The sequence below is a fragment of the Photinus pyralis genome, unplaced genomic scaffold (assembly GCF_008802855.1).
Source record: "Photinus pyralis isolate 1611_PpyrPB1 unplaced genomic scaffold, Ppyr1.3 Ppyr1.4_LG4, whole genome shotgun sequence".
In the NCBI taxonomy this organism is placed as follows: domain Eukaryota; kingdom Metazoa; phylum Arthropoda; class Insecta; order Coleoptera; family Lampyridae; genus Photinus; species Photinus pyralis.
Genome location: NW_022170511.1, coordinates 36114051 through 36139638, shown reverse-complemented (window position 1 = coordinate 36139638; position 25588 = coordinate 36114051). Strand labels below are relative to the sequence as shown.

The 25588-nt window shown below is 41.6% G+C and overlaps 2 protein-coding genes across 3 annotated transcripts; both read left to right on the top strand.

Moving 5' to 3' along the window:
- Nucleotides 1-1677: 1677 nt before the first annotated feature.
- On the top strand, nt 1678-9010 carry LOC116168579 (facilitated trehalose transporter Tret1-like). Its single transcript, XM_031484493.1, has 5 exons — nt 1678-2044; nt 2092-2224; nt 4031-4336; nt 7229-7395; nt 8107-9010. Exons 1-5 carry the CDS (start codon nt 1928-1930, stop codon nt 8833-8835), a joined length of 1452 nt encoding a protein of 483 aa, XP_031340353.1. The 5' UTR covers nt 1678-1927; the 3' UTR covers nt 8836-9010.
- Nucleotides 9011-13123: 4113 nt separating this feature from the next.
- LOC116167655 (ATP-citrate synthase) lies at nt 13124-24851 on the top strand. Of its 2 annotated transcripts, XM_031483087.1 has the most exons (9): nt 13124-13279; nt 13665-13874; nt 17307-18023; nt 18071-18340; nt 18387-18592; nt 22483-22536; nt 22689-22896; nt 22944-24423; nt 24471-24851. In XM_031483087.1, the coding sequence occupies exons 2-9, from the start codon at nt 13670-13672 to the stop codon at nt 24640-24642; spliced, it is 3312 nt and encodes a 1103-aa protein (XP_031338947.1). In that variant the 5' UTR covers nt 13124-13279; nt 13665-13669; the 3' UTR covers nt 24643-24851. The 2 variants fall into 2 exon arrangements, with proteins under 2 accessions (XP_031338947.1, XP_031338948.1); XM_031483088.1 differs by lacking the exons at nt 13124-13279; nt 22483-22536 and having other exon boundaries at nt 13502-13874.
- The last annotated feature ends 737 nt before the right edge of the window (nt 24852-25588 follow it).

Here is a 25588-nt window from a genome sequence, read left to right as displayed (position 1 = left end):
AGGCTTAACATTTTGTGGAAGGTAGTGCGACCGGGAGGACTGGGCGGGGTATAGAATACCCCCAGTACACGACAGTTACCTTGAAATTTCCAGAAAACCCTCACGAAGGAAACCATGGAAAAGGGATCAAGGTTATGGGGAAGAGTTATCAAGTCGTTCCTTGTTTTTAATATTTAATATTGTGTGTGCGTGTATTCCAAACCCCAGGTACAACGTTCTTTGTAGTGCTTCTTAGGAGCAGAAGATCTGATGATTTTTCCTCAAAAATACCACGAGATTTTTAGTAAGTACGAATTTGCTTACGATAACCTTCCTTTTTTACCAAAATTCGACTACACCCAAATTTCTCGGGAAAACACTTTTTCTTATTATTTTGGGTGCGTAGAATCCAAATCAATTCGTACTTTTTCGATCAGATTTCTCAATCAAAAGTTATAGACTAGTAACCAATTTCGAAAGAAAATTCAAAGGGCTGTAACTTTGGAACTAGTATCCCAATCTTGGAACTGTTTGAAATTATGGATTCTACAGGCCACATTCTATAAGAAAATTTTTTTTCCGGGTCGATGTGAGACAATTTTTTTTTCGGGGCTCAAAAAAAGGCAGTGTATAACCTTCCTTTTTTACCAAAAATCGACTACACCAAAATTTCTCGGGAAAACACTTTTTCTTATTAATTTTGGTGCGTAGAATCCAAAACAATTCGTACTTTTTCGATCAGACTTCTCAATCAAAAGTTATAGACTAGAAACCAATTTCGAAAAAAAATTCAAAGGGCTGTAACTTTTGAACTAGTAGCCCAATCTTGGAACTGTTTGAAATTATGGATTCTACAGGCCACATTCTATAAGAAAATTTTTTTCCCGGGTCGATCTGAGACAATTTTTTTTTCGGGGCTCAAAAAAAGGCAGTGTATAACCTTCCTTTTTTACCAAAAATCGACTACACCAAAATTTCTCGGGAAAACACTTTTTCTTATTAATTTTGGTGCGTAGAATCCAAATCAATTCGTACTTTTTCGATCAGACTTCTCAATCAAAAGTTATAGACTAGAAACCAATTTCGAAAGAAAATTCAAAGGGCTGTAACTTTGAACTAGTAGCCCAATCTTGGAACTGTTTGAAATTATGGATTCTACAGGCCACATTCTATAAGAAAATTTTTTTTCCGGGTCGATCTGAGACAATTTTTTTTTCGGGGCTCAAAAAAAGGCAGTGTATAACCTTCCTTTTTTACCAAAAATCGACTACACCAAAATTTCTCGGGAAAACACTTTTTCTTATTAATTTTGGTGCGTAGAATCCAAAACAATTCGTACTTTTTCGATCAGACTTCTCAATCAAAAGTTATAGACTAGAAACCAATTTCGAAAGAAAATTCAAAGGGCTGTAACTTTTGAACTCGTAGCCCAATCTTGGAACTGTTTGAAATTATGGATTCTACAGGCCACATTCTATAAGAAAATTTTTTCCCGTGTCGATCTGAGAAAATTTTTTTTTCGGGGCTCAAAAAAAGGCAGTGTATAGTTACGGTTGCATTACAGATTCCTGTATAGTACTAGGAAGCGAAAAAAATGACTATTGCCATTGAATAAGTACAATTCAATGCTATTGAAAAATTCTTTTGATGGCAGAGACATCTACGTTTTACAATTTGAACTATCGAAATCCACATACACCTACAATGTTTCCTTGTGCTTGATTGTTGAATGCCACTGTTGATAGTGGGTTTTTAAAATCATAACCTCACTTATTGTCTTGTGGAATGTGTTCTGTGCATTATAACCGATATATGATTATAATTTATGTAACAGGTGTAAATGTTGCACTTCAATTTCGCCATTACAATGAGTGTAATGCACGTAATAGATAATAGGACAAAGGTTAAAAAATTATCTTATCTCTCCACTTTGGGTTAGTAAGTCGTGATGAGCGCCGCTCCAGAAAGTCCATTCAAAACCGAATCGATCAGCTTAATTCAACATTTGTACGCAACCGCAAGCGTTACTAAAGTTACGGTACGATGGAGAGATTCGCTACGACAGGTAAACCGAGAGAGTGTAATCGAACTTATTGCTAACCAGCTTTTCAGATTATGGCCTCCTGTATCGCTCACTGCATTGTCATAGCGGCCGGAGCAAACATGGCCTTCTCGGCGATTTTAATACCTCAGCTACGGGCAAGTAAGGATATTCCGATTACGGATTCCGAGGCATCTTGGATTGGTATGTCTGTGGCTAAATGTATTTCTGAAGTGTCACAAGTCTCGGCTGCTGAAAAATTTTTAATTTCATTAGAAAACTGTTAAGCTCCGCCCCAAAAATTAGCGCGACGTTTAAATGCAACTCTTTCATTGGTTGAATTTTAAAAACAATACACCTTTTGCGAATTGTACAGGCTGTATCAATAGTGGCCTGGCTGTGGCTAGACTGTGGTAATTTGTACACTTTGTATACGTTTTTGAAAGGACCAATTCGCTATTCGGGTTAACACTAGAGGCGCTGATGGCGTGTATAGGCTGTAGCGGTTGCCAGTTTTGAATTAGCTTAAACACGCAATTAACTTAATTTTCGAATTACAATTTATCATTCAATTTCTAGCGCACGTACAACAACTCGCCGACATTCCCTTACGTCGATTATTCCTTAAAACAGCCTTACTATTCGTCGCACAACTACACTGACTACAATTTAAACAATAGCTAGCGACGGTGGCGCCACTTAAGCCACTGGTGAATTCTCAATAAACTAAAAAGCGACGGTGGCGCCACTTAAGCCCCTGGTGAAATCTCAATGAACTAAAAAGCGACGGTGGCGCCATTTAAGCCCCTGCTGAAATCTTGTTGAACTAAAAAGCGACGGTGGCGCCACTTAAGCCACTGGTGAATTCTCAATAAACTAAAAAGCGACGGTGGCGCCACTTAAGCCCCTGGTGAAATCTCAATGAACTAAAAAGCGACGGTGGCGCCATTTAAGCCCCTGCTGAAATCTTGTTGAACTAAAAAGCGACGGTGGCGCCACTTAAGCCACTGGTGAATTCTCAATAAACTAAAAAGCGACGGTGGCGCCACTTAAGCCCCTGGTGAAATCTCAATGAACTAAAAAGCGACGGTGGCGCCATTTAAGCCCCTGCTGAAATCTTGTTGAACTAAAAAGCGACGGTGGCGCCACTTAAGCCACTGGTGAATTCTCAATAAACTAAAAAGCGACGGTGGCGCCACTTAAGCCCCTGGTGAAATCTCAATGAACTAAAAAGCGACGGTGGCGCCATTTAAGCCCCTGCTGAAATCTTGTTGAACTAAAAAGCGACGGTGGCGCCACTTAAGCCACTGGTGAATTCTCAATAAACTAAAAAGCGACGGTGGCGCCACTTAAGCCCCTGGTGAAATCTCAATGAACTAAAAAGCGACGGTGGCGCAATTTAAGCCCCCTGTGAAATCTTGTTGAACTAATAAGCGACGGTGGCGCCACTTAAGCCCCTGGTGAATTCTTGATGAACTAAAAAGCGACGGTGGCGCCATTTAAGCCCCTGGCGAAATCTGGTTGAACTAAAAAGCGACGGTGGCACCACTTAAGCCCTTGGTGAAATCTCGATGAACTAAAAGCGACGGTGGCGCCATTTAAGCTCCTGGTGAAATCTTGTTGAACTAAAAGGCGACGGTGGCGCTCACTTAAGCCCCTGGTGAAATCTTGATGAACTAAACAGCGACGGTGGCGCCACTTAAGCCACTGGTGAATTTTTGTTGAACTAAAAAGCCACAGTGGCGCCATTTAAGACCCTGGTGAAATCTCGATTAATCAAAAAGCGACGGTGGCGCCACTTAAGCCCCTGGTGATATCTCGATGAACTAAAAAGCGACGGTAGCGCCATTTAAGCCCCTGGTGAAATCTTGTTGAACTAAAAAGCGACGGTGGCGCCACTGAAGCCCCTGGTGAAATTTCGATTAACTTGAATTCGGATGTAAAAGTTCGCTCAGGTGTGGGGGAGAGTACACCCATCCTCGGAGTAATTTCAAAGAGTCGATGTTACAGCAAGCCTGGTGACAATCGCGCTGCCGTTCGGAAGCCTGCTGACGGGCGTGCTGATGGATAGGTTCGGACGGAAGGCGACCTGCATGATTTCGACCGTGCCGTTCGCGATCGCCTGGATGGTGATGGCGGTCGCCTCCAACTTGACGGTCATCTACGTAGCCCGCACGATCGCCGGTATGTCGTCGGGGTTGACCTCGGTCTCGCTGGTTTACATTAGCGAGATTACGCATCCCGACTATCGTCCGATGCTTCTAGGCCTCAACAGTGTCTACGTCTCGCTTGGAATACTGCTCACTTGTCTTCTAGGTCCGTCATTCTAATATAAAAAAAATCAGTACAGCAAACGCTCAAAGACATGGCAAGTAAAACGAATTTGTTTCTTCATCGATATTTTTTGTAGTAAACACATTTAAATTGTAATCATCACCAGTAAGTTACATTCTAAGGAGCTCAGCCGTAACGCACAATGACAAAAACTTAATTTAATTAATTTTGTCATTTTACTTACAGTGCAGACAGTCATGCCAGTGAAATTTTTATACCTACGATTAATTTATAACAGCGATTATAAGCGCGAACTATTTATTACTTCGGCGTTGAAATTGGAACTGACCCGAAACGCAATTCGATTTGTTTATATAGCAAACGCCGCTCTTTCGCGAAGGCTCCAGAGTATTCTAGAATATTCCCTAACAAACACGTCGTATTTCCCGGAAAGATTGCGTCACATCTGTCTTCGCTCTTCATCGCCGATTCTTCTTCTTTCATGGCTCGGGATTACTGGAATATTCGCTACAATGTTTCTTGATATAAATGCTACTGGTAATCACACTATAACAGTTTGGACAACTACCACAAACGGCATTTTTAGAGAAATCATCTACATTTTGTTTTTCATCTGCATCGTTTGGAAGCAAGCCGGTGGACGGTTGACAATTTTTATACATTTTTTTTCAAGAAATCTCAATTGTGATTGCCCCCGACATGATCTTCAAATTTCTTCTCGTAATCGAACAGGTCTGGCATTTTTCCCCAACGTTTTTCCATTAGATTATTGGCTCATTTTTAATATCAGGGAAATTATGTGAATTTAAAAAGGAAAGATCCATACACAAATCTGTATACTCTACCTTTAAACGATTCAATGGCTTGACATCTGGGCGCCATCGCGAAGCGTGTTGTACTAACGTGGTGATTTTTCCGATTTTCTTCTACAGTTTTGGTCCGATTGTTTTGTAAGGCCCGCCCGTCCTTCTCGTGTCGCCAATGGAAACTGGAGCTATGAGAAGTGCCCCTAAAATTGAGTACCATTTTGTGGAGGGTTTTTAGCATAATCCACCTAAATACGATTTGCGAGTGAGCGGGACGTCGGAGGTGGGTATCGACAAAGGGAATGTGGCAGCCTTCAACAAGATCTTATTGATGGACACGGGGACTTCGTTAGGCTGGCTCTATCTCTATTTTGTGTTTTTATTTGAGTGGTTCTTCCAGCCGCAAAGCGCTCATGGATCCTACCGGCCCGCCGAGAGAAAGTTCCCTGTATCCCGCCGGTTCCATCCACCCCTGGCGGGTACCTATGGAATACCCCCCCAACTAATCCCCCCCCCCCCCATATAGGACAGTTCTTTGCTTTTGCTGTAATTTTTCGGAAATTGTCATTCAATCTTCCTTTAGTGAGGGGTACCCCAGACTTCCTGGCGGTGCCAAGTTCCCTGCAGTAGGTACTTTTTGGGATTTGATGTTTTGGGGGAAAACGAGGGGGAAAACATCAGATCCTCCCCTCCTAAGAAAACAGCAGGGAACGTGGCACCGAGGGATCATGGAGGGGTATGGAACCCCCTCCGTCAATCCCCCCCACACCCCCTTATTGTCGAACAGTTCTTTCCTTCTGATTTAATTTTTCGGAGATGGTCAATCAATCTTGCTTTGCTGGGGGGGGGGGGGGGGGGGGGGTGTGGTATTCCAGACCCTACGGTGCTACGTTCTCTGCAGTTCTTCTTAGGAGGGGACAATCTGATGTTTTTTATCCCCCCAGCTTATTGTAGGACAGTGCCTTTTACTGTAATTTTTCGGAAATGTTCATTCAATTTTCCTTGGCTGGGGGGTATTCCGGACTCCCAGGTGCTACGTTCTCTGTAGTTCGGCTTAGGAGAGGAGGATCTAATGTTTTTTCCCCCAAAACCTTTCATGGTATTCTTGTTGGCTGTGGTTTTGTGGAAGAATGTGTTACGGGGGGTCTGGAGGAGAACCCCCCAGCTTGACAGTTCTTGCCTTTTACTGTAATTTTCGGAGATGGTCAATCAATCTTGCTTTGCCGGGGGAGGTATGGAATACCCCCCCTCCCTGACCTCCCGGTGCTACGTTCGCTGTTGTACTTCTTAGGAGGGGAAAATTTGATGTTTTTCCCAACATTTTCGATAAGGTTCTTCTAGGGTAAAGGCTTTGTGGAAGAATGTGTTTCTGGGGGGTATGGAATACTCCCCAGCATATATCAGGACAGTTCTTTGAGTTTTACTGTAATTTCCCGGAAATCTTTATTTGCTTTTGGATAGTCCGTAACCCCCCCACCCCCCGGTGCTACGTGCTACCGGGGGCATATTATTGGACTGTTCTATTCCCATGTTTAAAAAACTGCCATGAGGGTAGTAAGGGCTATCGGAAAAAGCCTTTTTTGCTGGGGTGGGGGGTACCATTCCTTTACAACTTCGCCTTGTTTCTGTAGGTTTTCCTTCTCTATTTATGCTTTCTTCATGCTTCTATTACATCTCCTTCGCACCTTATGCACCTCCTTAACATTTCTCTAACCTTCTCGCTTTAATGTCCTCTCCTTCATGTTTACTTTTGCCTTGGTCAAGTCTTTTTCGCGCCTCTTTCACGTTTCCTAGTCCTCGCCACAACTCCTTTTCAGTCTTTCTGGGCGCCGCCCTTCCTTTATATAACCCATATCCCTCATTCATTCTCCAGACTCTTATGAGCTTCCGTTTCCAAATTCCAATAAATAATCAAGATAAATGACGTCGAAACGCATTCGTTTTACTGGCCAAGCGACCTCAAGCGTTCTGGTTTAATTAGGGTACGCTCACACGCGGCGATAATCGCGCGGGTGTGTGAACGATATACATTATCCATCGTGAGAATCGCGCGATTATCGCCTTGTCTAAACGCAGCCTTACTTACAGCTCTCAATAACTGTTTCAGGTTACTGGCTGCAGTGGCGGATGATCTGCTACGTGTTTTTCTCCATCGAGGTCGTCGTGTTTCTGTGCCTGTTCGCGGTACCCGAAAGTCCCCATTGGCTGATCAGCTTTAGACGGAATCGGGAGGGGGCCGCTCGTTCGTTGCGCTGGCTGTACAGGGACGCAAAGGTGCTCGCACTTCAGGTTTCCAATAGGTAGAAAGGTTGCCTCAGTGATTTTTGGGCTCAATACTGATTCCTGGGGCACTCCACTTTTTAGTGAAGGTAATTTGGATTCCTATCGTTAACACTTATGTTGCGGGTAGGGAACTAGGCTACAAACTGAGAGAACCCAGGTTCGATTCTCGGTTGCGCCAGATTATTTTTGACACTTTTTAGTCCGTGAGGGAACTTAGTCTTTAAAATTGTGTACTTGGAGTTTATCTCACACTCATTTCCGGGTTTCACGTCGATTGTGTTTCTGTAATCCTGATAGTTTCAAAATTCTTGCAATTTCTTAGGGCCTGATACTTCTAGTTTGATTTAGATTTCCGGGAACATCTGCGCTTCTGTTACAATTATATATTGTTTTGTGTATCAATACATGTTTTTGTCATGGAACAAGAATTTGTGTTAGGAGAACATAAGACATTTGAAGGTAAGTATATTATATATACGTGAGAAGATATAGGCACCCCGCACCTTAGTACATACAACGGATTTCTCCATATAAATCCTTTTAATGAAGTGGTAGAGAAATTGCTACCTCAAGAGTACATTTGAACTATGGACTGTCTCAGGGATCAGTATTATTCTTATTGGTTACAAATAACTTGTGCCGCCTTTCTATACTGGAAACATTGCATTTCGACGACACTAATAAAATGCATTTCTTTTTCAGATTTTTGACGACGAACATCGGCGCCTTTCCTCCACACTCTTAAAATCCGAGTCTGAAGACCATTTCAAACTTTTCCATATCAATACGTACAAAAGCCCCATTGTATATAAACCCCTAATTATACTATCCGTTCTGTTTGTAATTCAACAATTAACCGGCGCGTACGTCATAATATTTTACGCCATCGACATCTTTCGGAAGGTGTACAGAAACATCGAGGGGGATCACGAGGAGTACTTGGCGCTCGTGCTGCTCGGCGTGGTTCGCTTCGTGACCGCGATCGTCGCGTCGATCGTCGCGAAGCGGGTCGGTCGCAGGTCGCTGCTTTTCGTTTCGGGTGCGGGAATGTGCGTCACCATGTTCGTGGCCGGCATCTACATGCACGCCAACACGGGCCAAGACGACTACAACGGTAACATCGGTCTAGTCTGCATTTTGGGATACGTTTTCTTCGGGACCGTCGGCTTCCTCGTCATTCCGTGGACCCTGATCAGCGAATTGCTGCCGGTTAAGGTGCGAGGTAAACTGGGAAGTCTTCTGATCGGATTGGCCTACGTGTACATGTTCGGCGTGGTTAAGCTGTTCCCCGGCCTGTTGGGCGTTGTGGACTTGAAGTGGGTATTTTGCGGTTTTTCGGCGGTTAATTTGATCGGTGTCGGCTTTACTTATTGGTGTCTTCCGGAGACCTTGGGGAAACGACTTTCGGAAATCGAGAGTTACTTCTTGTAAGTTGGGTAGAATTAACTTTCTAGGGTTGGCAACAGTTTAATATACTAGATCAAAAGTGCCTTAAAACTCTGCCACTTTTATTACGTGTTCAAAGGGCGATGATTTTTTCCGTATTATATGGTAACATAGTAAAAAAATCTGTGATATTGAGTAATAAAAGGAGACTGTTATCTTATACTTACCTAATAACAAATTAGCCTTTTACAACCCAGGCCTACTTTTTCAATCCTATCTTGAAACTTATTTGTGATTCTTCCGTATCTCATACTGCTTTGCTGCTGTGTTTAATGTTATGCTGTACGTTTAAGTTTTGCGGATTTTGGGAGTCGTCCGCCCGTGCAGATAGTGTGTACTTCGATCGGTCTGCTGGTAAGTTATAATTGCATGTGGTGCCACTTCCATCCATTCGATCTACGCATTCACTCCATGGTTTCTGATACCATGAATCTAAACAGAGAACGGTGTACTGTGAACTGTGTGCGCAAAACATTATAAAGGAACAGGTTATAAGCAAGTTGAAAAACAAAGAACTTGAATTTTTATTAGCAAGATCCCACCCCTTGGGCGGGTACCTTGTCCCACTTTCGGGACATTCAAGCCTACAGTTGAGATTCGAGATCAGCCTTAATTTGAAGTCGTAACTAGTTTGGTTACAGTGTTTCCGTCCTCTTTACGGCATTAATTTACATCTACTTAGAGCCACGACCTGAATGTATTACTGGATGACCTATTAGAAATTTGTCGTATTTGTTTACACAATATCGAATAGTGTAGACGTCAAGCTTCCGGGCAGCGGTACGTAATAGTCACGCGCTCACCTCACCAAAAGCGTGTCTCGGACACGTGTGCTTGAACTTCACTGTGTGGAGTGTCACGTGACTGTCTTACATAGGTGGCCTCTTCTATCTACTCTCCGCCAGAGCCGTCCATAGCAAATGCGAGGTCTGGAGCGAAACATTTTTACGAGGTCTTTTTCAACAATGATTTCCGGGGAGATGGAATACCCTCGGATGGGGAGGCCCGGAAAGTTTTGCAAAATTATTTGCAAAGTCGTCGTTTTAAGCACTTTGATTGACTGTTACGCGGCGAAGGAAAGGGGAGGAGATGGAGGTCTGATCGAAAAAGTACGAATTGTTTTGGATTCTACGCACCAAAATTAATAAGAAAAAGCGTTTTCCCGAGAAATTTTGGTGCAGTCGATTTTTGGTAAAAAAGGAAGGTTATACACTGCCTTTTTTGAGGCCCGCAAAAAAAGTTGTCCCAGATCGACCCGGAAAAAAACTTTTCTTATAGAATGTGGCCTGTAGAATCCACAATTTCAAATAGTTCCAAGATTGGGCTACTAGTTCAAAAGTTACAGCCCTTTGAATTTTTTTTCGAAATTGGTTTCTGATTGAAAAGTCTGATCGAAAAAGTACGAATTGATTTAGATTCTACGCACCCAAATTAATAAGAAAAAGTGTTTTCCCGAGAAATTTTGGTGTAGTCGATTTTTGGTAAAAAAGGAAGGTTATACACTGCCTTTTTTTGAGCCCCGAAAAAAAAATTGTCTCAGATCGACCCGGAAAAAAAATTTTCTTATAGAATGTGGCCTGTAGAATCCATAATTTCAAACAGTTCCAAGATTGGGCTACTAGTTCAATAGTTACAGCCCTTTGAATTTTTTTTCGAAATTGGTTTCTAGTCTATAACTTTTGATTGAGAAGTCTGATCGAAAAAGTACGAATTGTTTGGATTCTACGCACCAAAATTAATAAGAAAAAGTGTTTTCCCGAGAAATTTTGGTGTAGTCGATTTTTGGTAAAAAAGGAAGGTTATACACTGCCTTTTTTGAGCCCCCGAAAAAAAAATTGTCTCAGATCGACCCGGAAAAAAAATTTTCTTATAGAATGTGGCCTGTAGAATCCATAATTTCAAACAGTTCCAAGATTGGGCTACTAGTTCAAAAGTTACAGCCCTTTGAATTTTCTTTCGAAATTGGTTTCTAGTCTATAACTTTTGATTGAGAAGTCTGATCGAAAAAGTACGAATTGTTTGGATTCTACGCACCAAAATTAATAAGAAAAAGTGTTTTCCCGAGAAATTTTGGTGTAGTCGATTTTTGGTAAAAAAGGAAGGTTATACACTGCCTTTTTTTGAGCCCCGAAAAAAAATTCTCAGATCGACCCGGAAAAAAATTTTATAGAATGTGGCCTGTAGAATCCACAATTTCAAACAATTCCAAGATTGGGCTACTAGTTCAAAAGTTACAGCCTTTTGAATTTTCTTTCGAAATTGGTTTCTAGTCTATAACTTTTGATTGAGCTGGAGATCGTGCAAGACATGACCTCCGTACTCATACTTATATTTATACTATTGAAATTTTGATTTTTTTTGCGAGGCCTGGAGTGTCGCTCCACCCTAAGGACGCTCCAGCTGCTCTCCACGAACTACTCTCGCGTATATGTAAGTCAGATGAATACATCTAAATCGTCGGAAGTTTTCCAGGAACAGCTCCGCTTTTGGGCTTTTTTTTTTAATTTTGTATTTCTTGAAATTGATTGCGGGGGGGCAAAAATTCATTATTTGTACCCTTTTTTATGCAGGAAAATTTGTAGCGCATTTTTTAAGGATTAAAAAAACACGTTCTACCACCATTCATGAAAGGTCTCATCAAAAAGAACTATAACGCTCCCGAGACTCGTTTTTGAGATCAGTGAAGGTTAGTTCATGGCATTCGAATTAAAGGTCTCAACCAATGGAACTGTATTCCACCAATTACAGCCTTTCACCTGTGCTTTATTTGCACATGAGTTGTGCACAATTTACACTTTTTTCTACATAAACTATTAAAACAATCATGTATTGCTGTGGGCGGACTGCCCCAAAATTTAGCGTAAAAAGCACAACACTTTTTCGTAATTTTTATCAGCCATCCTGGATCCGCCATTTTGTTTCTTACAAATATAACCTCAGATTCTTATTTGGCGCGTCCAAAAACCTCACTAACCCGACTTTTATTTAAAAATAACAAATCTTTTTCAGTTTTATCCGCCATATTGGATCCGCCATGTTCTTTTTCGAAAATCTAACATCAGATTCTTAATCGGAGGGTCCAAAACCTCACTACATCGACTTTCATTTGAAAACAACAATTGTTCTTAATTTTGTCCGCCATATTTGACCAGCCATTTTGTTTTTTAACATCAGATTCATAATTGGGGCGCTCAAAAACCTCACCATACCAACTTTCATTTGAAAATAACAATTTTTTGTCCACCATATTGGGTCCGCCAGTTTGTTTTTTGAAAATCTAGTATCGGATTCTTATTTGGAGACCTCAAAATCCTCACTACAAAACAACAATTTTTCTTAATTTTGTCCGCCCTTGTGGATCCGCCTTTTTGTATCTTAATTGGCGCGCCCAAAAAAGTCACAATACCGACATTCATTTGAAAATAACAACTTCGTCATTTTTGTCCGCCATATGAAACCCACCATTTTGTTTTTCGAAAATCTAATATAGCGCCAATTTTTTTAAAATTTTTTTCTGCCATTATGTGGATCCACCTTTTTGTATCTTAAAAATTTAACATCAGATGCTTAATTGGCGCGCCCAAAAACGTCACAACAGCGACTTTCATTTAAAAATAACAACTTTTCGTCATTTTGGTCCGCCATATTGGATCCGCAATTTTTTTCAAAAATCTAACATCAGATTCTTAATCAGAGCACACTAAAGCCCCACTACACCAACTTTCATTTGAAAACAAGTTTTCTTAATTTTGCCGCCATATTGGATCCGCCATTTTGTTTTTTTAAAATTTAAAATCAGATGCTTAATTGGCGCGCCCAAAAACGTCACAATAGCGGCTTTTATTTGAAATTATCAAATTTTCGTCATTCGCCATATTGGATCCGCCATTTTGTTTTTCGAAAATCTTAACATCAGATTCTTAATCAGAACGCCCAAAAACCCCAATGTATACAATTTTAGAATAAGGGCAATACCTTCATTTTCTGGATAGTTTTTTGGGATTTGGAATCATTTGTGCGGCGGTGGGATTCAGTGTACGTACTTAGCCTGACCACTACTGTTAGATACACCCCGTATAGTAACGATGTCATGTGTCTGATGTGTTGCCTATACGAGTGAGTGTAAGCAAAAAGATTGATAGTGGCCAGACTAGAACTTACATAATTGAGGAGATAGCGACGTAATTGATAAACTTCGTCGTTCCCAAGAATTTCGAAACTGGCGCGTGACGGCGGTAACCATGGAAACAATCGGGGACACGCACCCACCATTACATTACCATGCAGTTTGCTAAGCCAACTTCACGTATATAAAAACGTCACGTATGAGAGTGGACAAATCAATTAATAAAAATCGGTTATCGTGACTGAAACGGCTCGCTTGCGACTGGTTTTGCGAACCGCGCTCGACTTTACAAGTGAAATTAAGGTAAGAATCATAAAATTCAGTACGAAACTCGCCAAGTTGTCGAACCTAACCTTAAATTTTCCTCCCGTCGACCGTAAATCGACGAGTTTGTAAAATCTAATCAGGCTTTCACCGTTTCCGAAGGACGTTCGTTGTGTTTATCAATTATCAGTAAGTGTGACCTGAGCCAATGTCGTTACAAGGTTTAAAGAACGTCATTTAAATATTATCACTTTATTTGCAAGTTTTGATTAATAAAAAACGGCAATCGGAAAAGAAGGGGAATCGTACGATTTTTAAGCGGCGCCCGCCTCTCACGCGCGTCACATTGTTGCCAGCTTTCGCCGCGTGAAAGTTGCCTCCAGTCAGTAGTTCCCAGATTTTAAACTCCGACGCCAATTTCCAGATACGATGTCGGCTAAGGCGATTAGAGAGGCGACCGGCAAGGACCTCATCAACAGGCACCTGCCCGAGGGCACCGCGACGAGCAAGTGCAGGTTCGCGTCCGTCGGCCCCCAGACCAAAATCGACGACCTCGTCGACACGCACCCGTGGCTCAGGACGGAGAAGCTCGTCGTCAAACCGGACCAGCTCATTAAGAGACGTGGAAAATTGGGTAAGCTTAATTAGGAATTAACCGTAATTTAGATAACGACGGTTCGTTCGACTTCTAGAGATTAAAGATAGATTAGGCCGGGTGTTTCGAAATCGTTTGGTGCGTCAGCTTTAGGGTCGTAATCTTTGTAATCTCGACAAGCAAAATGCAACATGCCTTGACCTTTGTATGTGTAGGAAAATGCTCGACTTTACAATGTAGCTCTTGACACCAAAAAGGAGGACCTGCATACAGTATGTTCCCAATGAATTAAAATTTGTTAAATGGGTCACGCTGTATATGCTTGCATATTTTGAAAGAAATAGCTGTCCTAATAGCGATTTTGCAAGTAGACCAGTTGTTATCTTGATTGTTTTTCTGATTTGATCCTTGTAATCCGGAGCAATTGAATAATAATAGTAAAATAATAAAGCTTATTTTGACTAGTTGTAGGTAGTTGGCGCTGATATCTCGGTTTTGTTATGGCCTACTGGGTAAATTTCCATTTGCATTTGCATTTTAGAATTTGTTTCAAATTTTCAAGAGCCCTCCAAAGGTTTCAAGAGCTTCCTTGTCTCCCTTTTAAATGAGGTTCTTCAAAGAGTAATTTCAAGAGCTTCCAATATTCATCTAGAAAAGTCTTGAGAGATCTTCAGCTTTTAAAGAGTTTTAAGAAACTTTAAAATCTCTAAACTTCTAAACGTTTTACAGCTTTCCATGTAAGGATTTTTAAGGTTGTTCAAGAACCCTCCGAGGGTTTCAAAATCGTCTGTATATCTCTTTTAATCTTTAAAAAGAGGTTTCAAGATTGCCCGCGTGTGGCGCAGTTGAGCCGAAGCCCACTCAAAAATAAAGGCCATACAACAATTTTTCTTAATTTTGCCCGCCATATCGGATTCGCATCTTAATTGGCGCGCCCAAAAACCCCACCATACCGACTTACATTTGAAAATAACAAATTTTTGTCCGCTATACTGGATCCGCCATTTTGTTTTTCGAAAATTTAACATCAGATTCATAATCGGAGCCCCCAAAAGACCCACTACATCAATTTTCATTTGAAAACAATTTTTCTTAATTTTTTCCGTCATTTTGTTTATAGCCTTTACAGTCTTTAGAAGTCTTCTGGGGTCTTTACCTCGGTCTTTACAATTTTTTTATTTACCGTTTAGGAATTTTAAAGATTTTTTAATAAACTTTCTTATTCTTTAAAATATGCAACTTATTTTTATGTTTTACAAGAGTCTAGAGTGTATAATGGCGTGTATGAATTTTTAAGATAATCGCAGAGCCCTCCAAAGGTGTCACGATCTTCTGGGGCTCGCTTTTAACCTTTAAAAAGAGGTTTAACGTGAAAGAATCTTTAAGGGTACTCAAGAGCCCCCCTTTCAAGATCTTTTCTTTTTCGCTATTAATCTTTAAAAAGTGGATTCTAGGATCTCCAATTTCAAGAGATTCATTAAGAAGGGTGTAAATTTGTATTAATCGTTAGCAACGTTTTTCTAAGAAACTTTAAGAGTTTTTAAAATCTCAAACCCTAAGATCTCCTAGAGTGTACTAATAATTTCAAGAAATTCCAAGATTCATTAAGAAGAGTCTTTAGAGGTTTAAGATTTTTTGAAATCTCGAAGCTTTGTAAGTGTGTCTTATCTTAAAAACAGGTTTCAAGGATCTTCAAAATGTCAAGAGCTTTGAAGATTCATTGATTCCAGAGCTCTCCAAAGGTTTCAAGTTATTCTGTGTCTCGCTTTGACTTTTTAAAAAGAGGTTTCAAGTATCTTTAAATTTTAAGGGCTTCCAAATCTTTTGGAGTTTTTAAATTTTTCTTATTAATTGCTAAGAAGTTTTAAAGATTTTAAAGAAACTTTAAGAGTTTTTAAAATGTCAATTTCTTTAAACGGTTTTACAGCTTTCTAGAGTCTATAGTAGCGTGCAGGAGTTTTTAAGGGTATTCAACAGCCCTCTAAAGATTTCAGGATCTTCTATGTCTCGCTTTTAACGAGGCTTTTGATATTTAAAAATAGGTTTCAACGAACTTTAAAATTTTTTAAGAAATTCTCGGAAATTCTGAGATTCATCAAGAGCAGTCTTTAGGCGGCTTATGGAGTCTTTAAAGTCTTCTATTTATTAAGACATGTTGGGGGTAAAAAACGACCCCCCCCCCCTTTTTTTTACGGAAACACGTTTTGAAGCGCCAGGAATCCGAATCAAACAAAATCTCGATGGGTCTGTCTGTCCTTATTCCTCTTGGTCCAAGTAAGAAATCTGTTGAATTTAGGTCGTTTAAAGGATAGTGTCCCAACTTCCCCCTCGTCCTCCCTCCTGTTGTATTTTTTATTTTCCTTCTTAAGTTCCTAAATTGTTACATCTTTTTTCCTTTCATTTCCATCGTTCTCTTCAGTGTGTTTCCTTGTTTATCAACCCCCCCCCCCCACTTCCCCATTCTTTAATAGATTTGTTTACCCCCGTACACAGTTGATTCTGCGCGCAACGTACAACCTTAAGAATAAGGGGTTGGGCAAAAAAGTTATCGGACCTAACCTCATTTTTTAAATGAAACACCCTGTATATTTTCAAAAATAGAACACTAAAAAAACTCAAAAAACGCCAATATTGATCCAATGATTTAAAAAAATTCGAAAATTTGTTTGAATTTTTTACAAATAATTTAAACAACAAGTTTTTGATGTCCGCTTAATCTCTTTGAATCACTTGAATCTTTTTTGAATATCATAATTTTATAGTTTTGAAAAAATAATTTAAGTAATATGCTATTTTTCAGATTCAGATATACAGGGTGTTACATTAAAAAAATGAAAATGTAACACTAAAAAATTATTTTGTAATTTTTGAAATCATTTGAACTGTTTTTTAAATTCTTTTTGAATCTTTGAATTTTTTGGAACCACTTGAATCTCTTTTGAATGTCATCCCCAGTGTGTGATATTATTGGACAAGAGAATTTAATATGCTATCTTTTTAGATTCTAATATACAGGGTGTCGCGTTAAAAAAATGGGGTTAGATTATTCAGCAAGCGAATATGTTCAAATTTTGATTTTTCTATTTTAAGTTTGACTCAAAAAGAGCACACTATATTACGGAGCTGTAAAAGTGCCGAAAATGGACACCCTGTACATTAAAGTTGGATTGAATCTTATGAAAACGAATTCTTTGATAGAAAATGCCATTTTCCCTTTTTCATGGGTATGGTGGAGAGCCTTGCCACAATCGGCTGTTACTTTATAATGTGATTGTATCCGGTCTGTGATAAAATTAATTAACGCGTTTTTTGTATCAGATAATTTACGAAACTGCGTTGTTTTAATCGAATAATAATGATAATAATAATAATAAATAACGATTTTCTGTTACCATAATAAATAGATATTAAATCACGCTCGCGTTTTTATTAACGACCGAATTTGTGGAATTATTTTTTTGTTGCTCACAGGACTGATTGCGGTCAACAAAGATTTCGCCGAGGTCCAAAAATGGATTGGCGCTCACATGAACAAGGACCAAAAGATCGGGGCGGCCGTCGGGAAGCTTCGCAATTTCATCATCGAACCGTTCGTCCCCCACAAGGAGAGCGAGGAGGTCTACGTTTGCATTTACTCGCATCGACACGCCGACACGATCCTCTTCCATCACGAGGGAGGCGTCGATATTGGCGACGTTGACGCCAAAGCCGTCAAGTTGGACATACCGGTCAACGAGGGAGTCGATATTGCCACCATCGAAAAGGTGCTGCTCGGCAAGGTGGGCGCCACGAAACGGGCGATGATCGCCAAGTTCATTCACAATCTCTACACGCTCTACGTCGACCTGTACTTCACCTACCTCGAAATTAATCCACTCGTCGTGACCGACAGGGAGATCTACGTCCTGGACTTAGCCGCCAAGCTCGACGCGACCGCGGACTTTATATGCAAGCCGATTTGGGGCGAAATCGACTATCCTCCTCCCTTCGGACGCGACGCCTACCCCGAAGAGGCGTACATAGCCGACCTCGACGCGAAATCCGGCGCGAGCTTGAAGCTGACCATCTTGAACAAGTCAGGCCGAATATGGACGATGGTCGCCGGCGGCGGCGCCTCCGTCATCTACAGTGACACAATCTGCGATCTGGGGGGCGCGAGCGAGCTGGCGAACTACGGCGAATATTCCGGTAACAACCCTCAGCTTCCACGCGCGTCCTAATTGTTCACCTTGCAGGTGCCCCCTCCGAACAGCAGACCTACGAGTACGCGAAGACGATTTTATCCCTCATGACGCAAGAGAAGCACCCCGACGGAAAGGTTTTAATAACGGGCGGTGGTATCGCCAACTTCACGAACGTCGCGGCCACCTTCAGGGGCATCATTACCGCCCTGCAGGAGTTCCAGCCGAGACTCGTCGAGCACAAAATCTCGATCTTCGTGCGGAGAGCGGGCCCCAATTACCAGGAGGGTCTCAGGAGGATGCGCGAGGTCGGGCAGAGCTTAGGTGAGTCGGCGCCGTGTTGCCGCTGTTTATCTGAACGATTTCCTAGGTATTCCTTTGTACGTTTTCGGTCCGGAAACGCACATGACGTCCATTTGCGGTATGGCACTTGGCAAAAAACCAATACCCGTCGAAAATAACATCACCGAATTTGCGACGGCGAACTTCCTACTGCCAGGCGGACAGACAGACAAGGTTCCCGCGTTCGACATGACCGGAACGACGTCCACCTACCTGTGCGATCGCCGAACTGAGGTAAGTGCGCGATCGGGCTTGTTTTTTTTTTTTTTTTTTTGATTTGGTGATTGGTTCTTCATTCACGCTTGCGTTTTATTTCGTTTGGTGTCATTGCTTAGGCTTTGCAAGAAAGTGAGCACTAAGATAACCACTAATATTGGCCGACCGACTGAAAGTAAGGCGAAGACAGTGTTCAGGTAAGCACTTCTGGGCGAGTAACATCATGGGGGCATTTTTCAAGCCGAAAGGCATCCTTGAAATACTCATGCGCGATTAAAACTGTTTTTGTTTCCGAGTTTGTCTTGAACTTTGTGTAGAAATTTTATGGAATTAGAATCTTCATCTTTGTTTTTGAAATTAACTATTCAATCTTTTAAAATTGTTTTTAATTTCCAGGACACTAGGGAATTTTGGAATATGTATTTATTTGTGGTTTGTCTAAATCTTACAGTGTTACTGAAGTGCTTGTGATTCACTTGGATATGCGCAAAATGAACATCGAGAAAGTTTTTCTAATATTTTTGAAATTTTTGAAATATCCGAAGATTTTCTCAAGATCTCACGGAATGTTTCGAAAATCTTGGGAATTCTTCAAACTCTTGGAATAATTAGGAATTCTTTCCAAAGTTTTAACTGGAATTTTTCAAATATTTTGAAACGTGAAGACTTACGTTTCAGATTTTTTTGGAATGCTATGATTTTGGAATCTACCCGGAATCTGTTTTTAATTCTTTTTTTTAACTTGCCACTGAATTTCGCTAGAAATGGCCAGGGCTCTAAATCATTCCGTCTATTTTTGTCAAATTCTTAGTCATTTTGGAATTTTTTGAACTACTCTTAGAATTTATGGCATCTTCTCTTTTAGTTTTGGAAGCATTCTCAAGTTCATTTCTTTGGAGGAAATTTGTTTTGGATCTTCGTTTCTGACACAATTCGAATCTAATTTTTATTTTAGGTTCACTTTGAACCATCTGGGCATATATTTATGGAACGCTATTTTTGAAATTTTGGAATATTTTGGATATTTCTGAGATCCAATTCGAATTTATTACCTTGGAACTCTTTATAGCATTCACTTTTAGTCTAGAAATCATTTCAGAGTGATTTCTTTGGCCTTCTTTTAGAGACATTATTTTTCATTGTTTCTTAGAACCATTTAAAACTATGCCTCCAATAACCCATATGTCATTATCAAGAACTCCTGGAAAAATGATTAAAAAAGTGATGAAGGCGTAGCCATCTGGGGGAGTGCCTAACATCGGGGGGTTTGAAGGGGGGGGGGTATGAATGCATTCCAGGAAAGAAATATTCCGTGAATTGTTATTGGAGTCCCAAAAGCTCTTCCTTCATGGAACGAATATCTGGCTGTGGCTGGGGGATATTCCATACTGCCCAGACCCCCCCGGTTTGCCTCCCCCCCCCTCGCAATTGTTAAACCCGTATTAATTTTGTCCCCCAAAACGTTAAAAAAAATAATAATTCAATGGCCTTTCTTGAAAAATGATCACAAAAGTACTAAAGGTTTATCGATTTGGGGAATAGTCAAATACGAGGGGGGGGGGGTATGAAATAATTCACCCCAGGTAAATGCATTCCAGGAAAGAAATATTCCTTGAAACGTTATTGGAGTCCCAAAAGCTCTTCCTTCAGCGAACGAATACCTGGCTGTGGCTGGGGGATATTCCATGCTGTCCAGACCCCCCGGTTTTGCCCCCCCCCCCACCCCCCTCGAAATTGTTAAACCCGTATTAATTTTGTCCCCCAAAACGTTAAAAAAAAAATAATTCAACGGCCTTTCTTGAAAAATGATCACAAAAGTACTAAAGGTTTATCGATTTGGGGAATAGTCTAATACGAGGAGGAGGGGGGGGGGGTAAGAAATACTCCCCAGGTAAATGCATTCCAGGAAAGAAATATTCCTTGAGACGTTATTGGAGTCCCAAAAGCTCTTCCTTCATCTAACGAATACCTGGCTGTGGCTGGGGGATATTCCATGCTGTCCAGACCCCCCGGTTTTGCCCCCCCCCCACCCCCTCGAAATTGTTAAACCCGTATTAATTTTGTCCCCCAAAACGTTAAAAAAAATAATAATTCAATGGCCTTTCTTGAAAAATGATCACAAAAGTACTAAAGGTGTATCGATTTGGGGAATAGTCTAATACGAGGAGGGGGGGGGGGTATGAAATACTCCCCAGGTAAATGCATTCCAGGAAATAAATATTCCTTGAAACGTTGTTGGAGTCCCAAAAGCTCTTCCTTCAGCGAACGAATACCTGACTGTGGCTGGGGGATATTCCATGCTGTCCAGACCCCTCGGTTTTGCCCCCCCCCCACCCCCCTCGAAATTGTTAAACCCGTATTAATTTTGTCCCCCAAAACGTTAAAAAAAATAATAATTCAATGGCCTTTCTTGAAAAATGATCACAAAAGTACTAAGGGTGTATCGATTTGGGGAATAGTCTAATACGAGGAGGGGGGGGGGTATGAAATACTCCCCAGGTAAATGCATTCCAGGAAAGAAATATTCCTTGAGACGTTGTTGGAGTCCCAAAAGCTCTTCCTTCATGGAACGAATACCTGGCTGTGGCTGGGGGATATTCCATGCTGTCCAGACCCCCCGGTTTTGCCCCCCCCCCACCCCCTCGAAATTGTTAAACCCGTATTAATTTTGTCCCCCAAAACGTTAAAAAAAATAATAATTCAATGGCCTTTCTTGAAAAATGATCACAAAAGTACTAAGGGTGTATCGATTTGGAGAATAGTCAAATACGAGGGGGGGTTGGGGGGTATGAAATAATACACCGCAGGTAAATGGACCCCCCGTATTAATTTTGTCCCCCAAAACGTTTAAAAAATAATAATTCAATGGCCTTTCTTGAAAAATGATCACAAAAATACTGATGGTTTATAAATTTTTGTTGGTCTCAAAAACATGTATCCCTGAATTGTTGGTCTCAAAAGCCCTTCCTTCCCGGAGCATACTTGTGTGGGCCCCCCCCCCCCCTCCCCTAAACCTTCCATAATTTTGTCCAAAAATAATAATTCAATTGCTCTCTTCTAAAGGTTGATCATTTTTGGTGGAGAGTCTAACTCCGGGAGGGTCTGGGGGGCATGGAATACCCCCCCATGTAAATGCATACCAGGAAAGCAATATTCCGTGAATTGATATTGGGGTTCCTTCGTGGAAGAATTTGCCTCTACAGTCTGTAACACGCTTTTAAGGAACATTTAATATTCGAATCGAGATTTAAGGATCTCTAAGTGTATTTAAGGGCCTTTAAAAGCCTTAAGGGCTGCCAACGGTTTCTAAGACCTTTGAAGCATCAAATTACATGATGAAACATAACAGGCTCTTAAGAGAAGACCTTGGAGAGAGTCTTTAAATTTCTTTAGTATTTCAGACTGTTTGAAAAAGTCGAACTTTTAAGAGCTTTTAAGCTTCCTTAAGGGCTTCCAAAGAGCTTAAAGATCTTTACCTCGGCCATAAACCTTTTTACGATTCTTTAAAGAGCATTTAAGGACCATAAAGGTTTTTCCAAACTATTCATGGCATACTCTTTTCACAGACCTTGAGACATCTCTTCCTTCCTCTCTACATTCACATTTTTTCACTCTTTCTCTCTCTCTCTCTCGTTTGTTTTTAACGAGCTATGTTCTTTGTATACAGGGTGTTGTGGATTGCATACCGTCAGTGTCGGCCGTTTTGCGCGCGCTCCGTGTTGGTGCGAGATGTGTTCGAGTGTCTCTCATACTGTGATGCCTCAAGCGACACACCATCACCTCTGCCTTACTGTCTTTAACGTTTTCGCAAATTCTGCTTCTCTATTAATTTTTTTTTTGTTCTTTTAACAAACTGCTCGCTCACAATAGTTTAGATTCGCTTAAGTGAATTTGCAACCACTGTTTAGGAGTCCGGACCAAACCGACTAGTAGAATTAATCCTTCCAGAACCGATGGAACAGGTAAATAATTATTAATTGGCCTATCATTTAATTTAAGTGAACGAATTTTGTTATTTACGCTATTACGGTGCTATTATCATTGTAGACACTTGCATGCGTACGTATCGGTTTTATTTAGGAGGTTCTACACGTGTTGCAATCGATGTTCGCAGGGCGACGGCGTTTCGAGTCACGTTCCGCTTTTCTCCGCCAATACCAAGGCGATCGTGTGGGGGATGCAGACTCGCGCCGTTCAGAGCATGCTGGATTTCGACTTTGTTTGCAGGCGAGAGGAGCCGAGCGTTGTCGCGATCGTCTACCCGTTCACTGGCGATCACAAGCAGAAGTTCTACTGGGGGCACAAGGAGGTGCTCATTGCCGGTAGATACCGCTAGCGGTTTATCATCGCCTCATTGTTACATTTACAGTGTATAAGAAGATGGAGGACGCTATGAAGAAGCACTTGGACGCGGACGTTTTGGTGAATTTCGCCTCGCTCCGCTCCGCCTATCAGAGTACGATCGAGACGATGAGCTATCCGCAGATACGAACGATCGCGATTATCGCCGAGGGTATCCCCGAGAACATGACGCGTAAACTGATCAAGCTGGCGAACGAGAAGAACGTCAACGTTATCGGGCCTGCTACGGTCGGCGGTTTAAAACCGGGCTGCTTTAAGATCGGCAATACAGGGGGGATGATGGATAACATTTTGCATTCCAAATTGTACCGCCCGGGAAGTGTCGCTTACGTCTCGCGTTCGGGCGGTATGTCGAACGAGCTGAACAATATCATCTCGAAGGCGACCGACGGCGTGTACGAAGGCGTCGCGATCGGAGGCGATCGGTACCCGGGTACGACCTTCATGGACTTTATAATGAGGTACCAGAAGGACGAGAATATTAAAATGATCGTGCTGTTGGGCGAGGTCGGCGGGGTGGAGGAGTACGAGGTTTGCCAGGCGATGAAATCGAAGACGTTGACGAAACCGCTGGTCGCCTGGTGTATAGGCACGTGCGCCGGCATGTTCACATCCGAAGTGCAGTTCGGGCACGCCGGATCCTGCGCGCAATCGACTAGGGAAACCGCATCCGCCAAGAACGCCGCCCTTAAGGAAGCTGGGGCGTTCGTGCCCGAGTCGTTCGACACTTTGGGCGACATCATCGAGAACGTCTACAGCGGCCTGGTTAAGAAGGGCATAATCGTGCCCAAACCCGAAGTTCCACCTCCGACGGTTCCCATGGATTACAATTGGGCCAGAGAGCTCGGTCTGATTCGTAAGCCCGCCAGTTTCATGACTTCCATTTGCGATGAGCGCGGCCAGGAGTTGCTCTACGCCGGCATGCCAATCTCTGACGTGCTAAACAAAAACGTCGGAATCGGAGGGGTGATCTCGCTGCTGTGGTTCCAACGGTGTCTTCCGCAATACGTCTGCAAATTCTTCGAAATGTGTCTAATGGTGACTGCGGATCACGGTCCCGCCGTCTCCGGCGCGCACAACACGATCGTCTGCGCCCGTGCGGGCAAAGACCTCGTGTCCAGCGTGGTGTCCGGCCTTTTGACTATCGGGGACAGGTTCGGCGGCGCGCTCGACGGTGCGGCGCGTCAGTTCAGCGAGGGCTACGACGCCGGGATGCACCCGGCGGAATTCGTGAATCAAATGCGAAACAAAGGACAGTTGATTATGGGCATCGGACATCGGGTCAAATCGATCAATAATCCCGATCAACGAGTCCAGATCATCAAGGATTACGTCTTGGAGAGCTTCCCCGCCAATCCACTGCTAAAATACGCCTTAGAAGTCGAGAAGATCACCACCAGCAAAAAACCTAACCTCATTTTAAATGTTGACGGCGTTATCGCGACCAGCTTCGTAGACATGTTGAGACACTGCGGCAGCTTCACAAGGTAACTTCGACAATCCCGCACGTCCCGACTAATTTTGTGATTCACAGAGAAGAGGCGCAGGAATACATCAACATCGGCGCGATAAATTCCCTGTTTGTTTTAGGGCGTTCGATCGGTTTCATAGGTCACTTCATGGATCAAAAGAGATTAAAGCAAGGACTGTACAGACATCCATGGGATGACATCTCGTACGTTTTACCCGAGCAATACAACAATTAGAAGATAAGGAGTACTGTGTAAAGGAAGCATTTATTTATTGTAGGGAGCACAATGTACCAATTTTATCCTAGATTTTTATTTGTTATTAGATTGCACGCAACTAAATTATTTTAAGACTAATGAATGTTGAATGTTATTGCATGCAATCGTTTTTTCACGCACTCATTCCGTCAATTCGGTGTCCATAATAAAAACTTATTTATTTTGAACGAGACTTTTCTTATTCCCTGTTAACTATCGTAATAAGTTGCGCAGATTACGAAATTAACAAACTTCAGTTGTAGGTACTTACCGGGAATTGCTCCACAGATCGCTTGGATCTCCAGAACGCCAAGAAGGAAAAAATGTCACCCAGATTTTCAGGGCTTCAATAAAATAACTAAATTGACTTTATTTTAGCGACCATTCACGGCAATTAAAAGATGCTAATAAGATTGTGTGGCTGGTTACCTAATACACGGTTCCACGTATCAACCTTTATTAGTATTTTGATTAAAATGTATGTTAAATTCAATTGTAACGCACTCATTCCGTTAATTTGGCTTCCATAATAAAAACTTACTTATTTTGAACGATACTTCTTATTCCCTGTTGAACATTTGGATAAGTTGTGCAGAAAACAAAATTAACCGACTTCTGTTGTAGGTAGCGGAATTGCTGCACATCTCGCCTGGATCTCTGGAACACCAAGAAAGAAAAAAGGTCGCGCAGATTTTCAAGACTTCAATAAAATATCAAAATTTACTTGTTTTATTTTAACAACCCTTTTTCAAACTATTCTACTTTAATAAAAACATATATACTTTGAACTGGGCCGTCTCGGGCACGAATGCTTCGTACGGTAGCGCCCATTTTATTTTTAACAGCACTTGAGAAAGCATCATGTATAGTTTACTTTTTTTTGTGTTATTTAATGCAGGTAGTAGTCTTCGCGTTTCGTTTTAAT

Coding starts and splice junctions, on each gene's coding strand:
- LOC116167655 (XM_031483087.1), top strand. CDS start 13,670: ATGTCGGCTAAGGCGATTAGAGAGGCGACCGGCAAGGACCTCATCAAC. Junction 22,537..22,688: donor TTCCAGAACCGATGGAACAG/GTAAATAATTAT, acceptor CGATGTTCGCAG/GGCGACGGCGTTTCGAGTCA. Junction 22,897..22,943: donor CAAGGAGGTGCTCATTGCCG/GTAGATACCGCT, acceptor TTACATTTACAG/TGTATAAGAAGATGGAGGAC.
- LOC116168579 (XM_031484493.1), top strand. CDS start 1,928: ATGAGCGCCGCTCCAGAAAGTCCATTCAAAACCGAATCGATCAGCTTA. Junction 4,337..7,228: donor ACTGCTCACTTGTCTTCTAG/GTCCGTCATTCT, acceptor TAACTGTTTCAG/GTTACTGGCTGCAGTGGCGG. Junction 7,396..8,106: donor GGCTGTACAGGGACGCAAAG/GTGCTCGCACTT, acceptor TTTCTTTTTCAG/ATTTTTGACGACGAACATCG.